The following is a 24,814-nucleotide window of genomic DNA, read 5'->3' on the forward strand; positions in this document are numbered from 1 at the left end:
TGCATATATCCACTGACCCACAAAACCCCTGGAGCGACAGAGTCTGCAGTGTCTGGTAGTCACAAATGAATGACGGCACACAATGCACATTGAGTTTACTAGATGGGGAAATTAGAAAGCATACGGTACTACATCTGCACTCATCTAACATATCAAGGCAGCATTTTCGTTTTGATTTCACACTTAAAAATAAAGGTTTACCCATTAAACTCTTCCATTGCACAAAAGGTTGTAGTGTAAAAAGGTTATTCATACTACCTCCCAAAAGAAAAGGATCTAGAGGGAACCAAACATTGTTCTTCTGTGGCATTGTTGAAAAACCCTAATCTTTGGTTCTTCTTGGCACTTTTATTATAAGAGTGCAGGCTAATGAATAAGCTCACAAATAAAATCGTTTTTGTCAAATGTTCGATTGGGGTCTTGAACTGAGCTATTGTTAATTGTTTAAATGATTTTGAACATTGTATTGTTAATCATAATTTAATGTTAACCTCTTAAATGCATGACTGTTTCGCCAATCATTCTTACATATTCGGGTCTTTATCGACCCGGATCTATATCTAACACTGATGGATCTCTACCTGTCGCGATAATATAAAACTCCTCTGATATTAAAGTAACAATTACAGAAGAATAAAATAAAGCATATTTTGTTCACCTTTTGGAGCTTTAAAGGGCTCCGTTTGAGCAGATGTTTTATGCCATCATCACTGTCCTCATCAGAGCTCATTTCCCAGTAAATTCAGCAAATAATGGGATAGTTTTATGTTTGAGGTCATGAATAGGAGCCCATTCGTGATCTCAAATGTATTCTCAAAACTATAATTTTTAACATCTTCAAAATCAATATTTTGATCGCTAACAGCTTCACCTAGCTTCATCTATCCAGTAACAGTCACAATCATATTTTGATTGCGTTCAGTACTTGCTCTGCAGTAAATCGCTGAGCCATTTCATGTTTTTCTTATTCTTTCGTTTTCTGTCTGAATGAGTCGTCACTTCAGCATTGTGTATCAGACATTGCCACCTTGTGGAAAAAAGGTGAATTCCACCTCACCTGTACACTCATACACACCTTCGGGTCGTTAGTGACCCTATACAATTTTTACAAAAAATGAATAACAAAAATAGGCATTCTTTAATAATTGTTATGATTTTTTTCTTGTTATATTCTTTATAATGAATTAATTGAGGAATACCAAGAAGGTTGATGTCTAACTTTAAAAAATGAACGAGGAGGAGGGTACGTGAATGGACGTCCCTGGTCATTAAAGACCCTGAGGTATGCATTTAAGGGTTAAATGGTCAATATTACAGTTTTGACATCATGGAGAAGACCAAATACTAAACAAACATGGTTTCCAAATCAATACATATTGTAGGTTGTATTGTGTTAGTATACACTATTGTTGCCTGAAAAAGCAAAAAAAAAAAAAAAAAAAAAAAAAAAATGGGATTGGTAATATTTGTTAATATTTTTGAAAGAAATTTCTTACACTCTCACCAAAAATACTTTACAAAATACAGTAAATAAATGTATTTCTTCAGTCTTCAGTCACATGATCCTCCAGAAAACACTAATATGCTGATTTGGTGCTCAAGAAAAATGTCTTTTTTGAATGCTTTTTTTTTTTTTTTCCCAGGAAACTTTGATGAATAGAAAGTTCAAAAGAGCAGCATTTATTTGAAATAGAAACCTTTTGTAACAATGTAAAAGTCTGTCACTTTTGATCAATTTAATGCATCTTTGCTTGATCAAATATGGTTTGATATTCAATCTCAAAGGCCAGAACTCAAGCAAAGAATATGAATTATGAGACATACTATGGTGAAGGTTTGCCTCATGAATATTAATAATTTGCATGACTGGACAGTCTAGAAAGGTTACCAAGCAACGTCAGCATGGATGAATTAATATTCATGAGATTAGCCATTGCCATGTCATAACAACCACTGACTGGACTGCAAATTTAATGTCCATTACAGCATTTCAGTTCGATTCTGTATTTTTAAAAAAAGGATATTTTATATTTAGTCTTTTGTAGCTTTCCACACAAACCCTCATTAATATGAACTTCATATTATCGTGCATTTAAAATTCAGAGTAAAATGGGAACATGTCTTACATTGGCCACATTGACATTACTTTCTCTCAACTTTATAATGCTGGAGCCAGATGTCTTTTCTAACCACTATGAGAAACAAAAGAAAAAAACATAATCCAATTATATACATTGTGCATCTGCTAATATAGCACATTTGTCAGGTGTCAAGTACAGACTTTCAACTGAATACCAATTAAAAAAAACCTCTTAAACCATCTTTTAATAGCACTACAGCAGTGTGTGAAAAATATGTTGTATCTACCATCTGGGTCTACACATGTTGACGCTGTCACATGTTGTCCAAACAGTTGCTTTATACGCATTTCAAAGCTGTATCTCCATTATATTTAGTTTTTCTTCTTCATGCACTGAGATTTGAAGTGTCATCAACAGTTATTGTAATTTAAACTTTGTGGCTGTAAATATGGATAACTGATACGCTCCATAATGCCTGACGTCAACCTATCAGATGACTTTTATGAGGGAGCGGTGTATGTTTCTCTCCTCTCACTGTGTCAGCGGTGACAGCATAATCCCAGGAGAACCCCAACGATCAATAGAGTGTGAACCAACTCTGAGACTGGAGTTCACAAAACTAATCAAACTTGTGTTACGCGTGTCACCTCTAGACAGCCAATTCTGACATAACTGTAAGCAAATTCTTTCTGTAAACAGCACAGATGCACTTGCATAAGATGTACAGATGTCTGGAATAAAAACCAGGGGCATTTCTAATCCAGCAATCAATATATCATCTAAAATGACATGTGAGTTTTATAGTTTTAAGTGTGTTTTGACCATTCTAGATGTTGTACTGTGATAAACTATGGTATGTCATACTCTGTCATATGACTATAAATTACACTAAAATTCAAAAGCTGTATGTAAAAACAAAAAATGACACTGAAGACATTTATAATTTTATAAAAGGTTTCTACCCAAATAAATGCTGTTCATTTAAACTTTCTGTTCATCAGGGAAGCCACACTTCATTAAACAGCACAACCATTTTCTGTACCAAATCAGCATATTAGAATGATTTCTGAAGGATCATGTGACACTGAAGACCGAAGTAATGATGCTGAAAATTCAGCTTTCCCATCACAGGAATAAATTACATTCTATATTAAAATCAAAAAAGTTATTTTAAATTGTAATAATATTTCACAATATTACTGTTTTTATTGTATTTTGATCAAATAAATGCAGCCCTGGGGAACATTCTCTCTTCTTTCAAAAGCATTTTAAAATCTCAATCTAAAGGGTACATTTACCAGGCTGAAAACTGGAAAATGGGGATGAAAATATGAGAACTAAAAATTATGAAATAAATGACCCTCTCTGTTTCGTGTTTGTGTTATAATGAAATGAAAAACTAAATAAATGAATAAAAAAAATACTCGGTAGGTATACACATATAAATGTGTATAATTGACTCATCAGTATGCTGATGGAAACTGAAAAGAACCAATCAGAAAGCCACTGGGGTGGTCAGAAAACTACAAACACAGCACTGTAATGAAAAAGCTTTTAGTTGAGAAAAAAAGAGAAAAATGGTTACATATTCCACACAGAACACACATATGTTTTCAATATAAGGGGGCTTAGTTCCTACACTGTAAAAAAAAAAAAAAAAAAAATATATATATATATATATATATATATATTTTTTTTTTTTTTTTTTTTTTCATGATTTGTTATCACAGCTTTTTTTGGTAACACTTTAGTATAGGGAACACATATAAACTAGAACTTTTCCCTCAATAACCTCCTAATTTACTGCTTATTAATAGTTAGTAACATAGTTGTTAAGATTAGGTATTGGGTATTAAGAATGTAGAATAAGGTCATGCAGAATAAGGCATTAATATGTGCTTAATACTGCAAGTACTAATAAATAACCAATATTCTAGTAATATGCATGCTAACAAGCAACTAGTTAAAAGACCCTAAAATAAAGTGTTACCCTTATTTCTTTTGTCAAATACACTTAGATAATCATTGTGGTTCACATAACATCATATTTTGAGATCTATGTATTAAAGCAATCTCCTTCATTGTAGTAACTCAAATTGTTAATTTCAATGAACTCAAAATTTTAAGGCAACCAGGTAACTTTTTAAATGAACAATGAAATGAATTATATATATATATATATATATATATATATATATATATATATATATATATATATATATATATATATATATATATATACACAGTACAGTTCAAAAGTTTGGAACCACTAAGATTTTTAATGTTTTTAAAAGAAGTTTCGTCTGCTCACCAAGGCTACATTTATTTAATTAAAAATACAGTAAAAAACAGTAATATTGTGAAATATTATTACAATTTAAAATAACTGTTTTCTATTTGAATATATTTCACAAAGTAATTTATTCCTGTGATGGCAAAGCTGAATTTTCAGCATCGTTACTCCAGTCTTCAGTGTCACATGATCCTTCAGAAATCATTCTAATATGCTGATCTGCTGCTCAAGAAACATTTAATGTGTACAATTGTACAAAATATTTGTGTACAATATTTTTTTTCAGGATTATTTGATGAATAGAAAGTTCAAAAGAACAGTGTTTATCTGAAATCTAATCTTTTGTAACATTATAAATGTCTTTACTGCCACTTTTGATTGATTTAATGCATCCTTGCTGAATAAAAGTATTCATTTCTATAATTTCTTTTCAAAAAAATAAAAATAAAAATTCTTACTGACCCCAAACTTTTGAACGGTAGTGTATAATGCTACAGAAGCTTATTTCAGATAAATGCTGTTCTTTTGAAATTTCTATTCATCAAGGAATCCTGAAAAAAAAAAAGTACACAACTGTTTTCAACATTGAAAATAATCATAAATGTTTATTGAGCAGCAAATCAGCATATTAGAATGATTTCTGAAGGATCATGTGACACTGAAGACTGGAGTAATGATGCTGAAAATTCAGCTTTGCATCACAGGAATAAATTACTTTGTCAAATATATTTAAATAGTACACAGTTATTTTAAATTGCAATAATATTTCACAATATTACTGTTTTTTACTGTATTTTTAATTAAATAAATGTAGCCTTGGTGAGCAGACGAAACTTTTTTTAAAAACATTAAAAATCTTAGTGGTTCCAAACTTTTGAACTGTATATATATATATATATATATATATATATATATATATATATATATATATATATATATATATATACAGTGTAATAAAGTTTAAGAAGTCATCATTTACTCATTTAAAACAAAACTGTTTTCCATAGAATAAAAAAAGAGGAACTGAGCTTTCAAGCTTTAAAAAGGGCACAGATGCAAAATAAATCATAAAAGTAGTCCATCTGACTCACTATATTCCTAAACCTCTAAATTCATATGATTTGACAGTTGCCTAAGGAACAAAATTAAATTGTAGGTATTTACTCACTGAAAATCTTGACAACTTCAATTTGTGAACAAATCGTCCAATTGAGTCTCCTCGTTGAATCAGTTCACAAACTTAAAAGCTCACTGGAAGAGAAAAATATGAGTGAAATTCAGCAAAATGCTTTTTGTTATTCACACAAAGCTATCACATGACTCCAGAAGACCTTGGAACATAGTGCACAAGTCAAATGTACCACTGATGCTTTATTGGTACTTATAGGGTGAATTCAGGGTGATTGGGACACTTTTTGCCATTGAGGTGTCCCAATCAACCTAAATCCACCCTAGGTAATTGAATGAAAGAAGACCAATACGATTCCTCCTCTTGAGGTCCAAAAAATGAACAGCATGAGGGTTTATGCTGACATTACAGTGTATCCCTGTAAGAAAGCATTTTATTGGTTGCATTTTATTTTGTGACTTCACCAGGATTAATGCAATGATGACATTTTTAACAACTGGTATGGGAGGATTTAGCATGAAATTACCAATTTATGCCTTCTTGCAATTGCTGTTTACAGTAAACATGAAGCGAAATCACATTCACAAAGATTTTCCCCCCACAATTGCCTATGCCAGGACATAAAACTACTAAATAAAAGATAGCCATTTCTCTGAGCAGCTTGCTAGTGTGCTGTTAATGCAATTGCGTGTGTAATGGATACCTAATTCAGTTTCAGGACGGAGAAGAACACTTGTTTCACAATGACGCAAACCTCCAAATTGAGGTTTTAATTGTTGCGTGTCAAATTATCTACATCCTGATAGCAGTGGTTAGAAAAGCCTCTAAAATTGTTTCCAATTATAGTGTACATTTAGCCGTAAGTGGACAGATTATGAAATTGTAGGGTGCAATGCTTAGAATGCTGCTCTTAGAATGGAAAGATGTTTTTTGGTTCTTCTTTATTTACTGCTTAGAAAAACAAAACTGTTTTTGCAGCTTCTTTTTGGGTGTTGATTGATCATTTATTAAATATGAAACATTTCAAGGCACCTATGCTGATTGGATATTTTGTCCAAGACTGTATGGCTGGCCTCTTCTGGTAAAATCCTAATCAGTAAAAGAGGAACTGCAATCAAATGGAGAGGGCTGTCGGGCTTCCTCTTGTTGCTAAGAGACAGGTGTAAAATGAAAGTTCTGCTCTGAAGGAGCGTTTTGTGTAATTGTGACCGTTCTGAACAAAAACAGGTCATATCTTTCCTCCACAGTTTGAAGGTACAGGAGTCTATTGAGAGTTTCCTGAGATATCTGTCATATGCCGTCAACCACGTCAAACACAGAGCTTTCTATGCAGTAAGTTCTGCGCTCCTGCAGATAATGACTAGATCGCCATTCGGTGCACTGTGTTTGCTGCTGAAAAGGAAAAGGAGAATTCGGAAACTATTACTGATACTGATGTCAATGAAATATTTAAGTCAAAATTTCTGAGCTTTTCCCACAAAGAAAATTAAACCGAGCGGGGCCTTTGAGCAAATTCACATTCATATTCACATATTCATGACTCATTTAAAAACATTGCTCAAGAAACACATTCTGACTTCGACCAGAAAGGGCTTAAACTGCATTTAGCAAATGGTTTAATTTCTGTTTCCATTTGCACAGGGTTTAGGGCCACTGCCTGAACATTTTGCCTTGACAGACTGAGTATATTTGCAAACAATTTGCCAGTCGCACACTAAGAAAACAGTTAATTTGGGAACTGTTAATTCCAACAAAACTCTCTTTGCTCTTTTAAGCTTCACTCAGATATGGACACGGAAGATGGAAGTGTGAAGTATGTCCTAACCGGAGACGGGGCCGGAACTATTTTCGAGATTGATGAGAACTCGGGTGATATCCATGCCACCAGGAGGCTTGACAGGGAAGAGAAAGCGTTGTACACCCTGAGCGCCAAAGCCGTCAACAAAACCTCTGGACAGGATCTGGAGAGGGCCTCGGAATTCATCATCAAAATCCATGACATCAATGACAACGAGCCAAAGTTTGCCAAGGACACCTACGTGGCCAGTGTTTCAGAGATGTCAAATGTTGGTGAGTGGCTGACTCGAGTTTTAACCCATAACTTTTTGTTATGGGTTATATATAATGATTTTCGGTAACATTTTTGGTATGGGGAACACATATTCACTTTTAAAGGGACAGTTGACCCAAAAAATGAAAATTCTGTCATCATTTACTCACCCTCAAGTAGTTTCAACCCTGTATGAGTTTCTTTGTTCTGCTGAACACAAAGGAAGATATTTGGAGGAATGTCAGTAATCAAAGAGATCTTGCCCTACTATGGTAGTAAATGGGGGGTGAGATCTGTTTGGTTACTGACATTCTTCCAAATATCTTTCTTTGTGTTCAGAATTTTCATTTTTGGGTGAATTATCCCTTTGACTATGACTTTTGCCTCAATACACTCTTAATTTACTGCTTATTAATAGTTAGTAAGGTAGTTGTTAAGTTTAGGTATGAGGTAGGATTTGGGGATGTAGAATATGGTCATGCAGAATAAGACATTAATATGTGCTTTATAAGTACTAATAAACAGCCAATATGTTAAAAGCTTGTTAAAAGTGAGAATTGTTCCCCATACTAAAGTATTACCTGATTTTTAACTCATATAGAGTTGATATTATTTTTATATTTTTCTAAAGAACACTGAAATGTACAGCTTTAACATACTAATAGCATCTAAAATGCAATTTTTTACTTTAATTACATATTTACAGTCCCTCAGGTTGGGACTGGAAATTAAAGTTCTATATTTGCAATTCATTTATCAGTACAGTATAGAGAAATGTTACTCAAAACTGTATCCAAATGGCAAATTTATTTATCAACGAAAATCAGAAGCTGTCCATACATTGATGCTGATACTTATCCGTGTCTATACAAATGTAAATCACACTTTACATGAAAAAAACTACGTCAAATGACAACTATTATAAAAGCAGTGCTTTTATGCAGATTTTTACATCCAGGTGCAAGTTATTTTCACTACATCATTAAAAGCAATCGCACAATCACTCACACAAGAATCTTGTTTATGTCAAAGTGCCTCCATATAAACGTCCAATGCAAAATGAAGTTGCCGTGGACACTTTAAAAAAAAAAACAACAGGCTTAAAAAGATTTCAGAAGGATAATTTGAGATTATTTGATGTGAGCAGAAAAACTGGATGCGTGCTTACAGAGCAGTCAAAGCTGTCTCCAAGATGACGGGAAAAGTGAAATTGGCCAATAAAGAGACTTTCGGGTTTTTTTATGCTAAACAGAACACACTTTCTTTCAGCCACTTAATCAACGCTGATTAAAACTATGACAAACATTCAACTTCACGTGATTTGAGGGAGGATAAAGATCTTACAATATCCCGTCTGAATTCATTCAATTATCAGTGATTTTAAACCCATTAAGAGCAGCAGAGAGAATCAAAGTAAATGAACGGGATGCAGCAAGCTGAAATCAATTACTCTTCACGAAGCAACAAATTAACCCGCAGGTTTATCTCAAATGAATCAAAACTCATTTGCAGTTCTGACAAAAACAAGGCAGCCGTTTTTGATTAAAGATTTTGTGCTATGATAAGATAATCATTGTGGATCTTAATCATTGTGACCCGGCAAATGAATCAAAGATTAATCACTAGGAAATGAGGAAATTATGCTTGAAGTGGTCCTGGTGTACCTATTTGTGTTTGCCAATTCATAAAGCACTGTTTGAGAACGCTTGACTCAATTTCTGTGTCAAAGTTTACCAAACAGGAATTAAATCTTTTTGCGTTTTTACTTTTGCCCTTTTTGACACATTATTAATAATTAGAGGAGAGTGGGGTAAAGTGTGTCAGTGGTTGAGATGTATTGCCCTCTGGAGCACAATTTTCATCATGCCACCATCTATTTAGGGTGCTTTCACACTGGCCGTTTAGTTTAAAATGGGGCACGGTTCGCATGAAAAATTGGCAATGTGAAAGCTGTCATGCGGACTCAGAATCGCACTGGGGTAAAGAACCCGAGACTAAGGCTATGTCCAAAATCGCCCCCCCCATAGCTTTAAATAGAGAGCGATTTGAGGGGGCAGCCATTTGTAGGTGTTCCGAAACCATAGTTGACATTATCAGCATTATTAGTTAAACCGAGGTCATTAAAAATCCCAGGATGCACATTGGTGGTGGTTGAGGAGATTCCCCCTTCCATATGTACAGGTGCTGGTCATATAATTAGAATATCATCAAAAAGCTGATTTATTTCACTAATTCCATTCAAAAAGTGAAACTTGTATATTATATTCATTCATTACACACAGACTGATATATTTCAAATGTTTATTTCTTTTAATTTTGATGATTATAACTGACAACTAAGGAAAATCCCAAATTCAGTATCTCAGAAAATTAGAATATTGTGAAAAGGTTCAATATTGAAGACACCTGGTGCCACACCTAATCAGCTAATTAACTCAAAACACCTGCAAAGGCCTTTAAATGGTCTCTCAGTCTAGTTCTGTAGGCTACACAATCATGGGGAAGAATGCTGACTTGACAGTTGTCCAAAAGACGACCATTGACACCTTGCACAAGGAGGGCAAGACACAAAAGGTCATTGCAAAACAGGCTGGCTGTTCACAGAGCTCTGTGTCCAAGCACATTAATAGAGAGGCGAAGGGTAGGAAAAGATGTGGTAGAAAAAAGTGTACAAGCAATAGGGATAACCGCACCCTGGAGAGGATTATGAAACAAAACCCATTCAAAAATGTGGGGGAGATTCACAAAGTGTGGACTGCAGCTGGAGTCAGTGCTTCAAGAACCACTACGCACAGACGTATGCCAAGACGTGGGTTTCAGCTGTCACATTCCTTGTGTCAAGCCACTCTTGAACAACAGAGAGCGTCAGAAGCGTCTCACCTGGGCTAAAGACAAAAAGGACTGGACTGCTGCTGAGTGGTCCAAAGTTATGTTCTCTGATGAAAGTAAATTTTGCATTTCCATTTGGAAATCAGGGTCCCAGAGTCTGGAGGAATGAGAGGAGAGGCACACAATCCACGTTGCTTGAGGTCCAGTGTAAAGTTTCCACAGTCAGTGATGGTTTGGGGTACCATGTCATCTGCTGGTGTTGGTCCACTGTGTTTTCTGAGGTCAAAGGTCAATGCAGCCATATACCAGGAAGTTTTAGAGCACTTCATGCTTCCTGCTGCTGACCAACTTTATGGAGATGCAGATTTCATTTTCCAACAGGACTTGGCACCTGCACACAGTGCCTAAAGCTACCAGTACCTGGTTTAAGGACCATGGTATCCCTGTTCTTAATTGGCCAGCAAACTCGCCTGACCTTAACCCCATAGAAAATCTATGGGGTTATTGTGAAGAGGAAAGATGCGATATGCCAGACCCAACAATGCAGAAGAGCTGAAGGCCACTATCGGAGCAACCTGGGCTCTCATAACACCTGAGCAGTGCCACAGACTGATCGACTCCATGCCACGCCGCATTGCTGCAGTAATTCAGGCAAAAACGAGCCCCAACTAAGTATTGAGTGCTGTACATGCTCATACTTTTCATGTTCATACTTTTCAGTTGGCCAAGATTTCTAAAAATCCTTTCTTTGTATTGGTCTTAAGTAATATTCTAATTTTCTGAAATACTGAATTCGGGATTTTCCTTAGTTGTCAGTTATAATCATCAAAATTTGAAATTTGAAATCTATCAGTCTGTGTGTAATGAATGAATATAATATACAAGTTTCACTTTTTGAATGGAATTAGTGAAATAAATCAACTTTTTGATGATATTCTAATTATATGACCAGCACCTGTAAAGCACTTTGAGTACCCAGAAAAGTGCTAGATAAATGTAAGGAATTATTATTATTAAGTGCACTCATTCAATCCCACAATGCACGGCAATAATGAGGGTACAACCAATGTATGCTCAACGGCTAGAAAATACCCATAATGCACTGAGAGTCGCACATTGAAGGAATTCTGACCAGAAGATGGCGCCCACAGGTGAATCATCCATCGATTTTCCAAACTTCTGGTCCAATGTGGCTACAGCGTAATATCTTACTTAATATCTTGATAATTAAACTGTTTAAGTAAGGTTTTTACAGTTTCCATGACAGAGTTCAAGATAAATCTTTTCATCTTACTACTGGAGCTTATATCTCGCAATTCTGACATAACTCACAATTGTGACTTTATATTTCGCAATTCTGACTTTATAACACACAATCGTTAAAGTTTTAAAGTCAGAATTGTAAGTTAAAAAGTCAGAATTGTGAGATATAAAGTTTATATCTGAGAAAAAAAGTTCTGAGAAAAAAAGTCAGAATTGTGTTTATAACATGAAAATTTTAGTTTAGAACTCTTTTCGCAATTCTGACTTCTATTTCTCTCAATTGTGAGTTTATACAGTATCTCACAATTCTGACATTATAACTTGCAATTGAGAGTTTAAATCTCACAATTCTGAGAAAAGAAGTCAGAATTGCGAGATGTAAACTCGCAATTGTGAGAGAACAAAAGAGTCTGAATTTTTTATTTAGTGGCGGAAACAAGCTTCCATAGAAGTAGGCGTGTAGTCTGATGAAATGGGGAAAAAAAGTTAGCGAGCAACATACTGTCACAAATCACAAATATTTCATTATATTATAGAAGATGCTTCACCAGTGCCCAATAGTTTTTGAAGCATGAAATGGACTAACATTTTTCCCTGCTGCTGCCTTTCCAGTTACAGCTCAGGATAGTCACTAGTGAAGGGTTTGGAACGACTATATTCATTCTTGTGGTGCCATCGGCCAATCAGCACTATTGTTACGTCCTTGTCGTGACATTTTCAATGCAACATGAAATGTAATGTGTTATTAAAGCATATAGGTATTCAAATTTCTGTTAAAGTCTGAAGTGTCCCATCGGAGAGTAGATCTTAACGCAGCCGTGTTTGTTAAAAGATAGATCCCTGAGGCGTGAAACACTACCAGTCATCCTTTCAGACAAATGCAAGACCACTCCAGGGACTCTCAGTTGGATTCTTACATTACAGTGCCTGATCTCCTTTATGTCTCTGTCTCTGCCGTCGAGAGTCTCAAAGCACCTGTGTTTTACAAGCTGAGAACATGCAATGTTGTTTTATTCAGGTTCTTAACATGATACATGGCAGATTTGCAGTCACTACTAATATTTATTTCCCTCACAAATTTAAAAGCATGTCACGTTACTGCAGTTCAGCTGTGGGCAGAGTTATTTATTAAACACAAATCTGGTAAAAGCAGTCTCGTAAATGGACCACAGTCTTTTTCCCTGAGGCTTTTGCACTTGAAACCCGAGCTCAACCTTTCTTTTTCCGTTTCTCTTTCCGGCAGGCTCGTTCTCCCTTTCATATCTGTATTTCTCCGTGGGGTTCAAAGTTACATCATCCCCAGCACTCCGTAACGTAAATGGGACACCGTGCTCGTTTGACACTTCACTTGAGCTCTTCCTTTCTCCCGTCTGTGTACGAATTCACGAACGGCTCTGCTTGCCAAACCGTGAGGTCACGGTGGCACTCGCGTTTAAGCCGAACAAACCGGCCATGTGTTGCGAACGTGCCTGCCGTTAATCAGATCTGGCCATCCATGAAGTCTGAGACTCTGTTTCCCTCCGTGTTATCGGAATGGGATCGGAGGGCGACAGATGTTTCTGCATTCATTAGTATTCTCCGAGCCGTTCGGAGAGCGAATGCCGCTCGGCGGAGGTCTTGTTGATGCCAAGGACGCCGCTGATCCATGGCAGAAACAACATGTGCTTTCGGTCCACCTTCAGAGGTGAGACTGAGAAGCCGCGAAGTCACCTCTAAAGTCTATTCAGAAGAAAGAACTGTAAGATGTCAGTAGTACACAAATGAGGAAGGCGAAACCTCAGAGGAAACTACTCACAGGGAGCCGTGACTGAAATGGAAAGCGCGGCTGTTGGCAACTAGGAATGAGGAGTGATTTTGCCCTTCATGTGGCAGGACGAAAGTTGTTGTCGCGAGTTATATCAGAGACCAGACCAAGATCAGATTTTATTGTGGGTAATGGTGTCCTACACAAGTGAAAACATTACAAGACTTTTTTAGAGCCTTTTGATGATATTTGAAATAGATTTTGAAGATCTGAAATGGGCAGAGAGCCAATGAATACAATCATTTACATGTGCAGTATATGTACCAATATAACATTACATTTACAGGAATATTTATCTGCATATATATGTATCCAAAGTATGTAAGGTAGTACATCTAGATCTCTTTTATTGAATCCAAAAAGTTTTGATTATATTTTGACACATATAAAGGTATTTTAAAGGTTTGAAGTGTCAAAAGGTCATTCGGTTTAACCGTCCAAAGGCCAATACAGCCATTTCATTTGTGATTAAAATATCTAAAAATGTAATAAATGTATATATTTTTTATTCTGTTTATTCTATTACATCATATATTAACATAGTGCAAAATGGTATTAAAATTATGTGTAGAAGTTGTTGCTTTGTTATGAGAAAGAATGTCCGGAAAAATTAATTTCATGATGCCAATCTGAGTAACCAATATAAAGGGACCATACTGGATCAAGTCATGCGGTCAATATCATGTGACAGGATGTGTTATCATTCAGACACCTTGACCACATGGCCGTGAAGAAAAGTAACTAACTCTCTAAACTATTTGAAAAATTCATGTTTTCACTTGCTCATACGCATGTCCCGAAACATCAGGTCATTCGGTACAACCGCTATAAAACAATATTAAATAATATTGATAAAACGTAATATAATAAAAACGTGTACTAAATATAAAATGTTTGATTTTCCTTTTGCTAGCTAGCTAGATATCAGCCTGTTAGCATTGTTTGAAAATATTGTCATTCGGTATAACCAAAAGTGTCATTCGGTAAAACCGAAATTGTGGTTAAACCGAATTACTTTTTTGGTGACAAATTTTGTCCATCTTGTAAAAAAAGGCTTGCGCTCTTCACAATGACATAATATGGCAGAGAGTTTGTGCTTTAAAGCGAAACAGACACTTCACATTTCACATGCAGACAACACATGCTTCAGTAATTATTTTGCGTTAAATGCATTAAATAATTTTAACGCGTTAAGGATTTTGAATTAATCGCATGCGTTAACGCGTTCACGTTGACAGCCCTTTTATTTATATATATATATATATATATATATATATATATGTATATATGTATATATATATATATATATATATATATATATATATATATATACACACACACACACACACACACACACACAGCAGTATTGATCCAATATATCAGAGGTGGGTAGAGTATCCAAAAACTGTACTCAAGTAAAAGTACAAGTACTTATAGAAATATTTACTCAAAGTAAAAGTGAAAGTAATAATCCTAATAGTTACTTGAGTAAGAGTAAAAAAGTATCCAATAAAAATCTTACTCAAGTAGCTCGTTACTAGTTACTTTTATTTATATATATATATATATATATATATATATATATACACACACACACACACACACAATAGCATGTTATTATTTAATGTTTATTATTTAAATAGATATTTAATTTATTATCATAATTAGATATCTTTGCAACAAACAAACATAGAAGAGACAAGCATTATTTCTAGCATCTGTAACCCGAATGTATCGTTACTATATTAATAACGTATACAGCTAACGTTACATTTTAAAGAAGAGAGAAAACTCTTTACATGTGCTCGCGCTCATATCTGAACTTGACACAAACAATGATCAAATACACATTGACGGATCTTCTTCGGTCTGTTCTCCAAAATGTAATCAAATGTATATTTCAGCAGGCGCGTGTAACTGCTTAACTGTGTCAACGCAAAGCGTTCGTTTTCAAGACGAAAAGGTCGCTGGCGCCGCCATTGCGCAATAGTATATGTATAAATTAATGTATAAATTAAGATATATGCCCATAAAAACGGTAAAGAAATACTACATACTTTTGTTATAGTGACGTAATAATCTGTTTGGTTGTAAAATGTCGGCTATTGGCTCGGCTGTATCATGAAGTAAAATCAAATGAAATCGATAGGCCTACCTGTGGAATTGTTCACAGACAGCATACGCAGCTCAACTAATAAAGATCTTCATCGCTGGCAAACAACTGTATGCATTTGCAGATTTGCTTTTAATTGACTGTAGGTCCACTGCCACTTCATCCGCTCCGAGTGAGAAACCGCTTCAAACGATTCAGCGCGTGCAGGAACTGAACAAATCATTCAAACTGATTCGCGAATCAATTTAGACAGCTTTTCCAACTTGTTTGATCAAGTCTTTGAACAGAATCGACTCAAAAGAGTGATTCATTTGTGAATGGGGCATCGTTCATGAAAAAAGAGACAGCGCGCATGAATAAACTACGCATTTCTTCATACTTTACAGTATTGAATTAAAATAAAGTAACGAGATGAACGTTGCCCATTGTAGCGAAGTAAAAGTACAGATTTTTCATTACAAATTTACTCAAGTTAAAGTACCCACATTTTAATCTACTCTAAAAAGTACAAATTTTCTCAAAAACTACTCAAGTAAATGTAACGAAGTAGCCTAAATGTACTTCGTTACTACCCACCTCTGCAATATATTATACAAAATAAATAGGCCTACTGTACATGAAAAATGCCACTTTGAATTGATTCACAGAAATGAATCAAACTTACCAACAACTAGGCCTAATGCCATTTTTTGCTACTTAAGCTACTGATACATCTCTGCTTTAATACTTTCATACTGGCGAGCAATAAAAAATTGCAAAATTACTCATCTTGCGAATTGCCAACAAAATCATTGTGAATATTTAATATACTGCCCAGCCCTAATAGCACACAATAGCCAAATTTAAGCAGCGAAATGGGTTTGAAATGAGATTTTTACTATTACTTTACACCATAGTCAAATTTTGAAGAGCTTTTCATATCAGAGACTATTTTTTCCCTCTCCTACAGCTGTTCAAAGCTGTATCAAGCTGGAAACGAACGCCCTAAAATCATGTTACTTCTGGATTAATTGGTCTAATTATAATGTTTCTTTGAGCAGATTATTTGTCTGACGTTTCCCAGCAACATACAGCAGATTCCATCAGAGTGGAAAATGAATGGGATGACCCAGAGAGAGCGGGCGAAAGAAAAACTACAATTAAAGATATGTCCATCTCACCGTGCAGCTGGAGTAATTATGAGACTAGGATTTAGATAAGAAATACACTGAGATAAAGAAGATGAAAGAACGAGTGATCATGCATTCGCCTTGATCACTGCTCACGCTGGGAGGGTGGGGCTCTCTTCATATAGGATAATAGCGAGTTTTACAACTTTGAATTTGTCGTTCATGCTGCACCTTTAGGATATGCTGCTTTGATCATGGTTGAGGTTTTAATATTGGATGTGGGGATCATGTTTTACACCCATGTTAGGGCTTTTGGAGCTGAAACACCTCTCTCTATAATTCTCTTTCACCCTCTCTCTCAAGGTGCATTTGTAACGACAGTTACAGCCACAGATGCAGATGATGAAGCGTATGGCAACAGCGCCAAGCTGGTTTACAGCATACTGCAGGGCCAGCCGTATTTCTCAATTGAACCTGAAACGGGTAAGTTGAGCAAAGATGAGAGAACAAGCATTATTTGAAATGATTAAAAGATGGGATACAATACTAGTACGGTGATACAGTATTTGCTAACATAGTTTCTTACATGTTGTCGGTGAATCGCATTAGGTCTGTCAAGAAAATGTCCAGGTCATATTTCACCCTAAAAGCAAAATAAATTATATTTTGCATAAAGAAAACTAACACAACATTTAAGACTTTTTTACATTTTGTGTCTGAGAAAATTAACCACATTTTACACCCAAAATTATAATTTCTCCAATCTGTGTGGACATTTTACTATTCTCATTACTTTCAATGATAATTAAGTGATAATTAAGTGTGTTCCTTAAAAAAACACATACAATATGTTCTCAAGTACTAATAGCCTTATCACAACATAATTTTAAGATTGACATCCTACTCAATTAAAACTCGCTCTTTAAAATACCCCGAGGCAGGGAATTCATTTCCTTGGTTATGTTTTTTTTTTTTTTTTTTTCACCTCGTCCAACCTTCTTTTTCAGCATGACATTAACATATAAATAATGAAGACAGAGAAGCTCATTAGATAGCACCTAAAACCTGTGTCCATCCATTCTGTCAGGCACCATAAGGACGGCGCTTCCGAACATGATTCGAGAGAACCGGGAGCACTATCAGGTGGTGATTCAGGCTAAGGACATGGCTGGACAGATGGGTGGTCTCTCCGGGACTGCTACCGTCAACATCACCCTTCTGGATGTCAACAACAGTCCTCCTCGATTCCCACATAGTAAGACAGCACAAAAAATCTCCTCTTCCATGCATATGTTGAGCTAAACCAATCAATCAATCAACCAATCAACCAAACCATCCATCCATCCATGGCTTATACTGTAACCTTTTTTTTTTTTAACAACTTTTGTGTTGGCAAGCCAACAGTTAAACTCTTTTTTTTAGTTTAAGTTTTAGCTTGTTTTAGTTTAGTTTCTACTATTTGATCTACAGGAATACATTTCCCTTACTCTAAATCTTCAAATTAAAGAGTTTCATGTACTAAGTAGCCATAACCTAACACAAAATGCAAAGCTTTCAGCTCAATCCACAAGAGATCAACTGCAAATAAAGTCCTTAAAGGTACAGTAGCAAAAACAGCCCATTTTTGGGTCACATAAAAAAATTAACGACTCATTTTGATGCAAATTACCTTGAATTTATTATTATATGGAATTTGATGAAAGAAAAATGTCTAGAACAAAAGGCCTAGAACAAGCCCAGCAGGTGTATATCAAATGAACAAGGGTTTGATTGCCAGTCAACTATTAATAATTGATGCAGGCTAGATTATCAGAGTGTTTATTAGCAGAATTGTGCTTGGACTTGCAAATAGACTTCAACAGAATCAGCATATGAAATTAACTGTTCAGATGGCATGCTTCGCATTTCTCCGCAAGTGATATTTCGTAAGAACCGTGCTTTGTGGTTCAGTTGAATTATCATGGAAATGCTTGGGGCCCATTTCTCCTACTGACCAGGAATGAGTCACAATGTGAACCCAGAACAAAATCTGCACAGAAAGATGCTTTTGGAGTGAGAGTGAGAAAAGGGTGGATGGGGGGAGAGAGAGAAAGAAGGATAGAAACTAGAAGACAGAGAGATGAAGAAAGAGAGCGCAGCGGGAGCTTCATTTGGGGTGATAATCCCTCTCTCTTTGCCACAGTCTCAAATCCAATACAAGAGCCACATCAGAAACAGTTTCCACAAACTGGGTTAAAAAAGATCCTTCTCCAATGGCTCATCGGAGCTGAAATTCTATTAAAGAATAACCACTGAGAGGCAGCTCTGCTTTTCCCCCGAGAGAAGGATAAACAAATAGACAAATGCACCTCGCTCAAGAACAAAGAGTTCGTACAAACACCTGACTGTTTACTCAATTGATTTATTTCGCTCTCCTTTTCCAGGTACCTACCATATCTCCACTCCAGAGTCGGCCGCAATCGGATCATCGGTGGGCCGGATCAAAGCGTACGACGCGGATGTGGGGGAGAACGCCGAGATGTGGTACTCCATCCTGGACGGCGACGGGCAAGACATGTTCAATATCATCACAGACGGCACCAGCCAGGAAGGAGTGATAACAGTAAAGAAGGTAAACAGGCCCTATAGCTAAAGTTTTAAACATGACACTGTAAGTCGCCAGCTGGAAATAAAATCCGCGCCATGCAATGGTCTTTCCCTCATTCTCATTTTCTCATTCATTCGTTCGCATGCACGCGCCCATACGAAGCGAAGTGCTTAGAAAGTAATCCCCTAAATCGAAGCCTTCGTGTCCTATCAACTTTACAAAGGTGCTTAATTCTATTCACAGCCCAAAAAGTCCCTTTTTTCCCTTTTGTGTGATGCAGGGATCTATTTGCCTGCTGAAATCTGCCTATAGCTTATTTCCACTCTCTGTCAGGTCAGGCTTTGACGAGGCTCAGGCAATTATGCAAATCCTATTGCTTAAACTAGAATGAAAGATAGCTACAGAAGAAGGTCTGAATGGGCGAAAGGTAAAAGATCGCACCTTGAGTCTTTAATCGGTTCATAATTAAAAGGCTGCATTAAAGCACGATGCCCTGCCTTTATATATAAAAAAAAAAGACATTCAATGCGAAAGAAAAGGAATAGCGATAAGCACTCTTCAATGAATGTAACCAAAAACGAGCTTTAGATTTAGAAAAGTTTAGGACGACATTGCTAGAGCATGTCGTTAATCTGTGACCGAATAGACCTGAGCTGAAACAGATCAGAAAAGTAAGCCTTCCTTTATCCAGACAGGTAAGGAAGACTGGCCTAACATCTTATCTTTCTTCTTGAAACCTTTCTCCCGTTCAGCAACTAGATTACGAGAGCAAGAGGTTATACTCACTCCGGGTGCAGGTGACCAACACGCATGTAGATCGACGCTTTGAGCACCTTGGGGCCTTTCAGCGACACGGCGATGGTCCGAATCACAGTCACGGATGTGGACGAACCTCCGGTCTTCAGTCGGGCTCTGTACATTTTCGAGGTGGATGAAGACACCCCCGCTGGCAGCTCGCTTGGCACGGTGTCAGCTCGGGACCCTGATATAATCAATCACTTGGTCAAGTGAGTAACTATTGGTTGGTTTTACAAACATCATAAACTTTTACACATTTAAAAAAAAGTAAATATGTATAAATGTTAAAGGGGTCACAACCATTTTCACCTTCTCATTGGCCCTTAGATTTGAATGCTACTACCATTTTCACATTTCCGGGGTTCTCAGAAGTGGAAGGCGTCACAGTTGGGTAAACGTATACCCATATACTTATAGTGTTGAATGGAAACTACAACAAATATAATTTTTGTGTTACAATTTGCTCCAAAAGCAAAAAACAAACAAACATTGTAGCGTTTCTATGACTTTCCAAAAGAGGAAAGAAATATTGAGAGATTGATTATGGTGGTCAGAAGGGAGAAAGATCAAATTTGCAGTCACTCCCTCAGCCATTGTATTAGAAACACTCACACAGCAGCGTTCAACTAGTTTTCTGTAATTGAATGCCAAGGTCATATAATACAAAGTACACAGTGTTACAAATGTACATACATAAAAAAAAAAAAAAAAAGTTAAATACAAAAATGCTTGGTTAGATTACAATGTTAATAACTGTGGAAAGGCATCATCACAGTCAGTGAAAAGGGTCCATTACCTCAAGTTTTCAGCCAATAGGCATCGTTAACTTTCGAACGAAGACCATCATACTGCCGCATTCTGTGTGATGTTCTAGTGATGAACCCAAAGGAACATTCTTGGCTGTAACCAAAAATAGTGTTCACATGCAACATATCTGGACTTATTATATATAACTATATATATATATATACATAATATTTAATATAATTATCATGTAATAATAATATTAGACCAACTATACAAAACTCAAATATTAAATATATATTTTTTTATTTTACATATTATTTATAATAACTTTTTATAAGTTTCACTATCATTTACATCATATTTAACATAAATATTATACATTTTAGAATATCAGACTTGTTTAGAATAACTAAACAAATTTTAAACATTTAAAATTATTATTTTATTTTAAATATTATTAGTAATTAATATTACTTTATACATTTTGAGTCTGAAATTAGCTTTTTTTAGTGTACAACAAACTCTCTTACCTTAAAAATTAAAGGCACAATATGTAATTTTCGCCGCTATAGGTCGATGATGCCATGAATGAGCGTGGAATCATAGGAGTTGTCATCACCATCTTCCATCTACACGCCGATGGAAAGGAATCCTACGGAACTCGGGCATGAAATTATGTTCATGGATAAGCTAATGTATTAAAGTTTTATTAAAGGGATAGTTCACCCAAAAATGAAAATGTGATGTTTATCTGCTTATCCCCAGGGCATCCAAGATGTGGGTGACTTTGTTTCTGCAGTAGAACACAAATGATGATTTTTAACTCCAACCGTTGCCGTCTGTCAGTCATATAATGCATGGCAATGGTAACAAAATCTATGAGAGTAAAAAAAAACATGCACAGACAAATCCAAATTAAACCCTGCGGCTTGTAATGACACATTGATGTCCTAAGACACGAAACGATCGGTTTGTGTGAGAAACCGAACATATCATTTTTTACCTTTAATACACCACTGTGTCCAACTGCCTTGAGCTCGATGAGTGACGTATACGCGTGAGAGATCACTTCTGCTGCTTGCGTAAACTACGCCAGAGAGCGTACACACCTCACGCACCAGATGCCGTGCGCGCGCTCAAGGCAGTTGGACATAGTGGTGTATTAGAGGTAAAAAATTATATAAATACTGTTTGGTTTCTCACACAAACCGATCGTTTCATGTCTTAGGACATCAATGTGTCGTCACGAAGCGCAGGGTTTAATTTGGATTTGTCTGTGCATGGTTTTTTTACTCTCATAGATTTTGTTACCATTGCCATGCATTATACGACTGACAGACTGCAACGGTTGGAGTTTATCATTTGTGTTCTACTGAAGAAACAAAGTCACCTACATCTTGGATGCCCTGGGGGTAAGCAGATAAACATCAAATTTTAGTTTTTGGGTGAACTATCCCTTTAACGTTAGCCGCTGGAGCAGAACGAGGTTGCTTGAGCGAATACTAGAAACCTGCGCGACACACGCCGGTCTCGAGTGGAGCTTTTATTATGCTTATGCTGCAATCGGCCGCTCTTTTCTTTGCGTATGTGTGGTAACAGTGCTGTTTTACATGGTTAAAACAATCATACTAAATACATTTGAGTGTGTTGAAAGTTATAACATCTATACTTCATCTAACATCTATATCTTCATCTAACATCTAACATCTATACATCTATAACTCTATCCATTCGCTCTGCTATGAGAGACTTGTTGTACTATGCAGTATTCAAGATCAATATTAGAATATCATATTAAAGGTGCCGTAGAACGTCTTTTCAAAAGATGTAATATAAGTCTAAGGTGTCCCCTGAATGTGTCTGTGAAGTTTCAGCTCAAAATACCCCATAGATTTTTTTTTATTAATTTTTTTTTAACTGCCTATTTTGGGGCATCATTAACTATGCACCGATTCAGGCTGCGCGGCCCCTTTAAATCTCTCGCTCCCTGCCCTCCCGAGCTCTCGACTATAAGTGCAGTTATACAGTACATAAACAAAGTTCACACAGCTAATATAACCCTCAAATGGATCTTTACAAGATGTTCGTCATTCATGCTGCATGCATGCTTCGATTCCTGTGACTACAGTATTTATTTGGATGTTTACATTTGATTCTGAATGAGTTTGAGGTTATATGCTCTGTGGCTAATGGGCTAATGCTACACTGTTGGAGAGATTTACAAAGAATGAAGTTGTGTTTATGAATTCTACAGACTGCAAGTGTTTAAAAATGAAAATAGCGGACGGCTCTTGTCTCCGCGAATACAGTAATAAACGATGGTAACTTTAACCACATTTAACAGTACATTAGCAACATGCTAACGAAACATTTAGAAAGACAATTTACAAATATCACTAAAAATATCATGTAATCATGGATCATGTCAATTATTATTGCTCCATCTGCCATTTTTCGCTATTGTCCTTGCTTGCTTACCTAGTCTGATGATTCAGCTGTGCACAGATCCAGACGTTAATACTGTCTGCCCTTGTGTAATGCCTTGAACATGGAGCTGGCATATGCAAATATTGGGGGTGTACATATTAATGATCCCAACTGTTACGTAACAATCGGTGTTATGTTGAGATTCGCCTGTTTTCCGGAGGTCTTTTAAACAAACAAGATTTATATAAGGAGGAGGAAGCAATGGAGTTTGAAACTCAACATATGTCTTTTCCATGTACTGAACTCTTGTTATTAAACTATGCCGAGGTAAATTCAATTTTTGATTCTAGGGCACCTTTAATAAAAACTGGTATGACTTGTGTTGCTAATTTTGCTAAATAACATGCCATTTAAAAAATATTGTATGATGGCGAAAGCTCTCTCTGATTATGCTATGTTAGTCACTTGACAAAATAGTGAACATGGTACTTGTGGTAAATCAATGAAAACAAGCGATTCAAACAATAAGACTAACCGTGTTGAGCTACTGTATATAACAATGATTAGTCTTCTGTCAATGAATGTATCCAAACAGTTGCTCAGCTGTCTAATAAAACATTTAATATATTAAAGTGTCCTTGGTGATTCCATGATTTCTATGAAAGTAAAACTGGAAATCAAGGGTAACGTGGATATGACATCATTCACAATGTAAGCATTGTCGGAAACGTTTGGGATAATGTAAGTATGCAATTCAACATAATATATAACATTGTTCTAGTGGCTTTTGGATATTTTAATCTAAAAATCTTACATATTGTGCCTTTAAGAAAAAACTTGATTCTGCATGACCCCTTTAATATTTTGGTGTTGTGAATCCGATGCTCATACTAGCTTTATGATGCACTTGCTTTCTGTCACACTCATTATATTAGTTTCATTACCATCCAAAGGCTTATTTAGCTAATAAGGAGGCTTCTGTCAACAGATAATCTTAGCCATTGTAACAGGCAATTTAATGGTCCAGTAGATATTTGAACAGAGGGAGTCTGTAATTAAATGCTTTTGAATATGTAGCTAACAAACAAGTGGTTCCTTTCACCTTAGACAAAAAATAAAAGGTGCAACATTCAATCAAAACCTAACATCCAACATCCGGGGGGAAACAGCAAAATGGCACCTTGAAAAGTGTCTCCCAAAGCATCAGAACATAAAGTTCATTATGCCGTATAAAAATCAAGCAGAAGCATCTTCACCTTCCACATTTTGGTTGTTGATCAGATGTTTTGTGCTCGGTTAAATCCAATCCATCAACATGCTCCCAAGCGTGCGTGTGTGTATGTGTGTAAATGCGAGGGAAAAGCAAATTATTCATGGGGCCTCAGTTGGTGATTTCCCTCCGGAAGTTTGGCAAGATGAATACAGGCGCTGTTTTATCTCCCCCCTCCCTTCCTTTCTGAATTCAGACTTTTATAAGTCACAAAGTTGATGTGAAAGAGTGTGTCTTGTCTTTCGTCTCCTGTCCATACACGCGCTACGGGCGATTGTCTGAAAAGCCTGTCCTTCTGGCATACTCATGCACGT

The 24,814-nt window shown here is 36.1% G+C and overlaps 1 protein-coding gene across 1 annotated transcript in view; it reads left to right on the forward strand.

Moving 5' to 3' along the window:
* The window catches only part of LOC125255662 (cadherin-10), a 63,843-nt gene that overhangs the window by 21,873 nt on the left and 17,156 nt on the right, over window positions 1-24,814 (forward strand). The window contains 6 exon segments of the mRNA XM_048171071.1: window positions 7,279-7,573; window positions 17,035-17,154; window positions 17,759-17,926; window positions 19,095-19,282; window positions 20,011-20,100; window positions 20,102-20,265. Of these exon segments, the coding sequence (XP_048027028.1) occupies window positions 7,279-7,573; window positions 17,035-17,154; window positions 17,759-17,926; window positions 19,095-19,282; window positions 20,011-20,100; window positions 20,102-20,265 (1,025 nt within the window).

The sequence above is a fragment of the Megalobrama amblycephala genome, linkage group LG20 (genome assembly GCF_018812025.1).
Source record: "Megalobrama amblycephala isolate DHTTF-2021 linkage group LG20, ASM1881202v1, whole genome shotgun sequence".
NCBI lineage: Eukaryota > Metazoa > Chordata > Actinopteri > Cypriniformes > Xenocyprididae > Megalobrama > Megalobrama amblycephala.